Here is an 8,106-nt window from a genome sequence, read left to right as displayed (position 1 = left end):
CTCTGAGCATCTAATGCCTTGAAAACCCTATGGGGTCACTGTAAGTCGGCTATGACTTGATGGCACTTTACCCACATACACTAAAGTTACTGATGTAACAGAAGAAGAGTTTTTTCCTACTGTAAGGAGCCTCAAAGCGGCTTATGATCACAATCCCTTCTTCCCACAACCGGCATCTTGTGAGGTAGGTGGGGCTGAAAGAGTTGGGAAAGTACTGTGACTAGCCCAACATCACCCAGCACACTTCATTTGGAGGAGTGGGGAATCAAACCCAGTTCTCCAGATTAGACTCTGCCGCTTTTAACCACTATATCAGCATGTAATAGTTAAGAGTGGTGGACTCTAATCTGGAGAACAGGGTTTGTTTCCTCATTCCTCCACATGAGCGGCGCACTCTAATCTGGTGAACCCAGTTGGTTTCCCCGCTCCTCCACATGAAGCCAGGTGGGTGACCTTGGGCTAGTCACATTACTCTCTGCACTCCCTCAGCCCCACCTACCTCACAAGGTGTCTGTTGTGGGGAGAAGAAGAACATAAGAAAGGCCCTGCTGGATCAGAACAAGGCCCATCAAGTACAGCAGTCTGTTCACACAGTGGCCAACCAAGTGCCTCTAGAAAGCCACAAACAAGACGACTGCAGCAGCACCATCCTGCCTGTGTTCCACTGCACCCAAAATAATAGGCATGCTCCTCTGATACTAGAGAGAATAGGTATGCAGCATGACTAGTATCCATTCTAACTAATAGCCATGAACACCCCTTTCCTCCATGAACATGTCCACTCCCCTCTTAAAGCCCTCCAAACTGGCAGCCATCACCACATCCTGGGGCAGGGAGTTCCACAAATTAACTATGTGTTGTGTTAAAAAATACTTCCTTTTATCAGTTTTGAATCTCTCACCCTCCAGCTTTAGCAGATGACCCCGTGTTCTAGTATTATGGGAGAGGGAAAAAAACTTCTCCCTGTCCACTCTCTCCAAACCATGCATAATTTTATAGACCTCTATCATGTCTCCCCTTAGCCGTCTTCTTTCCAAGCTAAACAGCCCTAAGCGTCTTAACCGCTCCTCATAGGAGAGTTGCTCTAGTCCCCTAATCATTTTGGTTGCTTTTTTCTGCACCTTCTCAAGCTCTGTAATATCCTTTTTTAGGTGCGGTGACCAGAACTGTACACAGTATTCCAAGTGTGGTCTCACCATAGATTTGTACAAGGGCAGTATGATAGCAGCAGTTTTATTCTCTATTCCTTGTCTAATCATGGCCAGCATGGAATTTCCCTTTTTTACAGCAGCCGCACACTGGGTTGACATCTTCACTGAGCTATCCACCACCACCCCAAGATCCCTTTCTTGGTCTGTCGCTGCCAGCACAGATCCCATCAGTGTATATGTGAAGTTGGGATTTTTTTGCCCCAATATGCATCACTTTACACTTACTCACATTGAATCTCATTTGCCACTTTAATGCCCATTCTTCCAGTATGTAGAGATCCTTCTGGAGCTCTTCACAGTTCGATTTTGTTTTGACCACACTAAATAATTTCGTGTCAACTGCAAACTTGGCTACTTCACTGTTTCACCCTAACTCCAGGTCACTGATGAACAGGTTGAAAAGCACCGGTCCCAACACAGATCCCTGAGGCACCCCACTGCTCACATCCCGCCATTAAAGAACTGACCATTGATTCCTACTCCCTGCTTCCTATTTTTCAGCCAGCTCTCAATCCATAAGAGGACTTGTCCTCTTATCCCATGACTATGAAGTTTGCTTAGCAGTCTTTGGTGGGGGACTTTGTCAAAAGCTTTTTGGAAATCCTAATGCACAATATCCACAGGCTCATTCCTGTCCACATGCTTAGTGACGCTTTCAAAAAACTCTAATAGGTTAGTGAGACAGGACCTACCCATACAGAAGCCATGTTGGGTTTTGCCCAGCAGACCTTGCCCTTCTATATGCTTGACAATTCTATCTTTAATAATGCTTTCCACCAATTTACCCGAAACAGACGTTAAGCTAACTGGCCTGTAATTTCCTGGGTCCCCCCTGGAACCATTTTTATAAATTGGCCATTCTCCAGTCCTCTGGTACAGAGGCTGATCGAAGGGACATATTACATATCTTTGTTAGAAGTTCAGCAATTTCCCATTTGACTTCTTGAAGAACTCTAGGATGAATATCATCTGTTCCCTGTGACTTGTTAGTTTGCAGTTTGTCTAGACGATCTAGGACTTCCTGCCTTGTTACCACTATTTGCCTCAGTTCCTCATTCTCCCCTCTCCAAAATCTCTGTTCAGGAGAAGGAATCTGTCCTGTATCTTCAACAGTGAAGACAGATGAGAAGAATTCATTTAGTTTTTCAGCAATCGCTTTATCCTCCCTTGGAGTTCCTTTACTCCCATTGTCATCCAGTGGTCCAACCGCTTCCCTAGCTGGTTTCCTACTCCTAATATACTGAAAGAATTTCTTAATGCCCCTCAAAATCTTTTTTTGCATCTCTAATCATCTGCTTGCATTTCCTTTGTGCAAGTTTGTGTTTGCTTCTGTTCGCCTCATTTGGGCAAACCTTCCAGTCTCTGAAGGAAGACTTCTTTTCTCTAATTGCTTCCTTCACCTTACCCATTAGCCATGGTGGTGACGTCTTGGACTTATTACTACCTTTCCTGACCTGCAGTATACAAGCTAGATGAGCCTCTAGTAATGTGGACTTGAGAAACCCCCAAGCCTTTTCAAGAGATTTAACCCTCCTAACTGTTCCTTTCAACTTCCTCTTTACCAGTTTTCTCATTTTAGAGAAGTTCCCTCTTTTAAAGTCAAAGGTAATTGTGTGAGATTTCCCAGTCACTTTCCCACTTACATATAAATTAAATATGATGCCATTGTGATCACTATTGCCAACTGGCTCAACTACATCCACATCCCACACTAAGGCACTGGCAGCACCACAGAGTCTTAAATCCAGGATCGCCTCCCCTCTGGTTGGGTCTATGACCAACTGTTCGAGGGCAAAGTCATTTAGGATGTCTAAAAATTTTATCTCTTTGGCTTGACTGGAGAATACAATTATCCAATCAATATGAGGGAAGTTGAAGTCTCCCATTATTACTACTTCATTACCTTTATATGCTTCCCTTATTTCATTCTCCATCTCTAGATCACCCTGAGCCATTTGGTCAGGGAGGCGATAGAATGTTCCCAGTACTAAATCTCCTTTGGGGCCCGGAATTGTCACCCATAAGGATTCTGTGGATGAGTCTGCCCTTTTTATGGTCTCTAGCTTATTAGACTCTATGCCTTCCTTGATATACATAGCAACACCCCCTCCAATATGCCCTTACCTGCCATTTCTATACAGTTTGTAACCAGGGATGACTGTATCCCACTGGTTCTCTCCCCTCCACCATGTTTCCATAATGCTCACTATATCTATGTTTTCTCTTAAAACCATGCACTCTAATTCCCCCATTTTTGCTTGGAGGCTTCTAGCATTAGCATAGAAACACCTCCACACTGTTTCTCTCTTTCGACTTGCCTGGCATGTGCCTTTGGGCATCTTTAAGGAGATTGTAAGCCAGTTTGATTCTCCTTTTAAAAAGGAAAGTTGGCATATAAAAACCAACTCTTCTTCTTCTACTTCCTGGTTCTCTGCAACTGCAGATGGTGGGGAATGAACCTAGGACCTTCTTCATGCAAAGCAGAGGCTTTTTCACTGAGCCACAGTCCCATCCCTCTACTCCAAGGTAACAAAGGGGCCCATCTAAGCACCTACCTGCTGATCTCTCCTCTTCCTCTGAATCCAAGGCAAATAGATCTTCACCTTCTTCCAGGTAAGAGAGATAGTCAGGTTTGGGAAATCCTTTGGAGGAGACAAATAGCCAAGTTACTTCTGGCAACAAAATATTTAGGAGTTCCAAGAAACACAGTTGTTGTCCTGCTTTCTGAAAGATCAGAGGAAGGTTGGAAGCATCTGTAACCTCCAAAAGACAAGCAGTCCTGGGACCATGAGCAGAGAAGGACGTGGGCTTTTAACTGACAGCCTTGGGGGAGAGCCAGATCTGTCCAGTGGCCAAACATGCTTTCTATCAGATGCATTTCATTCATCAGCTGTCCCCCTCCTTAGACAATGTGGCTGTGCTAACCCATGCTCTCGCCACCACATGGTTGGATTACTGTAATGCACACTATATTGGGCTGCCCTTGAAGACAAGCTGGAAACTCCACCTGGTTCAGAAGACAGCAGCCCAGTTATTGTCAGTCTAGATGATGGGAACACAACCCACCTATTTTAAAGCAGCTATGTCAGCTGCCTGCTTGTTTCTGAGTTCATTTCACAGTCCTGGTTATGACCTTCTCTTAAGTAACACTTACATCTCTGAAGGACCATCCCTTCCCCTATGTCCCTGTGCACCAATGACAGTTTTCTAGTCGTCTCCTCGTTGTTTCTCTGCTTAAGGTCAACCAGAGGTTTAAGGTCAGACCAGAAGGTTGGACCAGAACCAATGGGTTGAAATTAAATTAAAAGAGTTTCCGTCTAAACTCTGTGCGGGCAGCAACAGACCAAGAAAAGGATCTTGTTGTGGTAGTGGATCACTCAATGAAGATGACAACCCAGTGTGCAGCTGCTGTAAAAAAGGCAAATCCCATCCTGGCCATCATTAGATGAGGAATACAGAATAAAACTGCTGATATCATACTGTCCTTGTACAAATCTACAGTGAGACCACACTTGGAATACTGTTTTGGTCACCACACCTAAAAAAGGATATTTCAGAGTTTGAGAAGGTGCAGAAAAGAGCAACCAAAATGATTAGGGGACTACAGCAACTGCCCTATGAGGAGCGGTTAAGACGCTTAGGGCTGTTTAGCTTGGAAAGAAGACGGTTAACGGGAGACATAATAGAGGTCTATAAAATTATGCATGGTTTGGAAAAAGTGGACAGGGAGAAGTTTTCTCCCTCTCTCATAATACTAGGGGTCATCTGCTGAAGCTGGAGAGTGAGAAATTAAAAACTGATGAAAGGAAGTATTTTCTCACACAACTTACAGTAAAATTGTGGAACTATCTGCCCCAGGATGTGGAGATGGCTGCCAACTTGGATGGCTTTAAGAGGGGAGTGGACATGTTCATGGACGTGAGGGTTATTTATGGCTACTAGTTAAAATGGATACTAGTCGTGATGCATACCTATTCTCTCCATGATCAGAGGAGCATACTAAATGTATTAGGTGCTGTAGAACACAGGCAGGATAATTCTGCTGCAGCCGTCTTGCTTGTGGGCTTCCTAGAGGCACTTGGTTGACCACTGTGTGAACAAACAGCTGGACTTGACGGGCCATGGTCTGACCCAGCATGGCTTTACTTATGTTCTTATGTTAAACATTAGGAAGAACTTTCTAACAGAACAGTTCCTCAGTGTTACAGGCTTCCTTGGGAGGTGGTGAGCTCTCCTTCCATGGAGGTTTTTTTAGAATGGGCTAGATAGCCATCTATCAGCAATGCTGATTATATGCCCTTAGGCAGATCATGAGAGGGAGGGCATTTTGGCCATCTTCTGGGCATGGAGTAAGGGTCACTGGAAGTGGGGAACGGTAGTTGTGATTTTCCTTCATTATGCAGGGGGTTGGACTAGATGAACCTGAGGTACCTTCCAACTCTATGATTCTATTCTATGATTCTAGGTACCCCACTTGGAATGGACCAGTTTTTAACAGCAGCTCCCACCTCATAGAATAAGATCAGCACACCATTCTGAGAGGTTCTTAGGAGGTCCTATAGGGCCACGGGGTTTGGAATTTAAGGGTGGGGGTTAAAGGTGTTTTATTATTTATTAATTAATAACACATATATATGCTGCATCTTCAGAGACTTGCCCCAAAAGTTCACAAAATAATGAAAACTACAAATAAAAACACAAAATAATTAAAATTCACAACCATAAACAACTCAGAAACATATCAATCTATGTTACTCCCTTTCTGCCATCAGGACTTTGTCTGAGCTTCGTCTTTTGAAATAAAAAAACTTCCCAGCTGAGTAACCATATCAGAATTCCACATCCTTACCCTGACTTGGATGCCCAGGCAAGCTCAATTTCATCATATCTCAGAAGCTAAGCAGGATCGGCCCTGGTTGGTACTTGGATGGGAGACCACCAAGGAAGTCCAGGGTTGCTACAAAGAGGTAGGTGATCGCAAACCGCCTTTGGAAGTCTCTTGCCTTGAAAACCCAACTGGGTCGCCATAAATCAGCTGTAACTCGATGGCATTTTCTACCACCAGACTGATAAACAGCAATGTAGCATCTACCAACTGAAGGCGAAAGAATCCTTACCTAGAGAGGTCACATTCTCATAATTCTCCAGCATGACATCCTTGTACAGAGCCCTTTGATCAGGATTCAGCAAAGCCCATTCCTCCAGCGTAAAATGTACCGCTACGTCCTCAAACGAAACCAGGGACTGCAAAAGGGGAGGGGGGAAATCAGTCACACAAATAACCCCCCCAAACAGAGAAATAGTGGTTCTTAACATGAAGGTAGGGTGCTTTCCCCCACAAGGGATTAGATATTTCATGCAATGGAATTAGCTGATTTCACGGCCTCCCTAGCGAAAACCTCAGACAATCTGTAATGCCACCAGAATCAGGCCTCCTCCCTCCAAGCCTCTTAACACAGCAAGAGACACCCAAGCTGCCCCCTGCCTCTCCTAATGACCCCCCACTTACCTGAGCTGGCTTCATGGTTGCTCTTTCCATTTTGGCACAGAGGACGTTACACGGGATGCTGTTCTTCAGCCTGTGAAGAGGAAGGAAATAAAGAAAGGGGGGGAGATATCAACAGGAACTATTTTTTGCAGTAACAATCATGGAATTTTTGAGATTCAGCTCCAAACCCCAAGCCTGGATGAATCCCTGAGGACTTTTCAAACCCTTTGGAAAGAGGAAACAAGCAGGGAAGGATCCACACATGGCTACTAAAGGAACTACTGACTTGCTTCTTAAGATAAACCAAAATAATTACCAAATTCGACTGTCTTCCAGGATCTGGCCTTTGTCTCCTGCATTCATTTACTGGGAACCCAATGTGGCTGATGTAATTCTCCCTTGTATGCTCACAAAAGGTCTGTGGAGGAGGCTGGACTGAGTGTGAGTGACAGGCCCAAGGTCTCCCCAGTGAGCTTCCGTGGCAGAGTGGGGACTGAAAACTGCTTCTCCCAGATCCTAGTCTGCCGCTCTAAACCACCACCCCGGCTCCATAAATGGACACAGGGTACATCTCTAAGACGGAACCCAGGCCTCAGTTCAGCAAAAGAGACACTCGTAAAAAGTATCTTTCCAAGAATACCAGCATAACACGTCACACAACGGAGGTTCAGAATAAAATCCACTGGTGTGGGCAACGGAAGAAAGTGAATGAGCTCAGCTGGGAGGTTTTCAGCTAGATCCATTCAGCAGAAAAGGGCAGAAGCCAGCATAAAATGGCAGAAAGACCATCCTGTTTGTGCCACAAATACATGTCGTATGATGCTTCTGTTTGCTGGAAACAGCCTCCCCCACCCCACCCCAGTTCCCCAAACTCCCCATTTATGTCAACTTCCCTTTTTGTTCCCGAAACTCCCACTTGGTTCCTGCTAACTGCTGTTCTTTCAGGATGGCAGGACTCTGGCCTTGTTTACCACTTGGAGCCGACCCTGCCAGGGACTTTTCAGAGTGTGCCCCCTCTTCTGTCTAGACCAGCATTACCTGTTTAGATTAAGTTCTGCATGCTGAGGGGGGAAAGCCAGTAAGCAGAGTAAAAGTCTTTGTTTCTGCAATGTGGTGGCGGCGGCGGCGGCCCCATAGAGTTTGCAAGGCAAGAGACGTTCAGAGATGGCCTGCCTCTGCATAGCAAACCTGGACTTCCTTCCAAGTACTAACTAGGGCCAGCCCTGCTTAGCTTCTGAGATCTGATGAGATCGGGCTAGCCTGGGCCATCCAGGTCAGGGCAGAGACCAACAGACATGGTTTGCCACTGCCCGCCTCCGCATCACAACTCCGGTATTCCTTGGAGGTCGCCCATCCCTATACTAACCCGGGCTGACCCCGCTTCGCTTCCTCCGGGCAACTGACCTC

At 45.4% G+C, this 8,106-nt stretch overlaps 1 protein-coding gene across 1 annotated transcript in view; it reads right to left on the bottom strand.

Moving 5' to 3' along the window:
- The window catches only part of LOC130482103 (zinc finger protein 431-like), a 35,628-nt gene extending 28,566 nt beyond the window's left edge, over window positions 1–7,062 (bottom strand). Inside the window, exons 1-4 of the mRNA XM_056854953.1 lie at window positions 7,016–7,062; window positions 6,721–6,790; window positions 6,329–6,455; window positions 3,767–3,853 (exon numbers count right to left, since the gene is read on the bottom strand). Of these exons, the coding sequence (XP_056710931.1) occupies window positions 3,767–3,853; window positions 6,329–6,455; window positions 6,721–6,790; window positions 7,016–7,062 (331 nt within the window). The remainder of the gene's footprint in view (window positions 1–3,766; window positions 3,854–6,328; window positions 6,456–6,720; window positions 6,791–7,015) is intronic.
- Window positions 7,063–8,106: the final 1,044 nt, after the last annotated feature.

This window comes from Euleptes europaea, chromosome 1, assembly GCF_029931775.1.
Source record: "Euleptes europaea isolate rEulEur1 chromosome 1, rEulEur1.hap1, whole genome shotgun sequence".
NCBI classification, from domain to species: domain Eukaryota; kingdom Metazoa; phylum Chordata; class Lepidosauria; order Squamata; family Sphaerodactylidae; genus Euleptes; species Euleptes europaea.
This window is presented reverse-complemented; position numbering and strand designations above follow the sequence as displayed.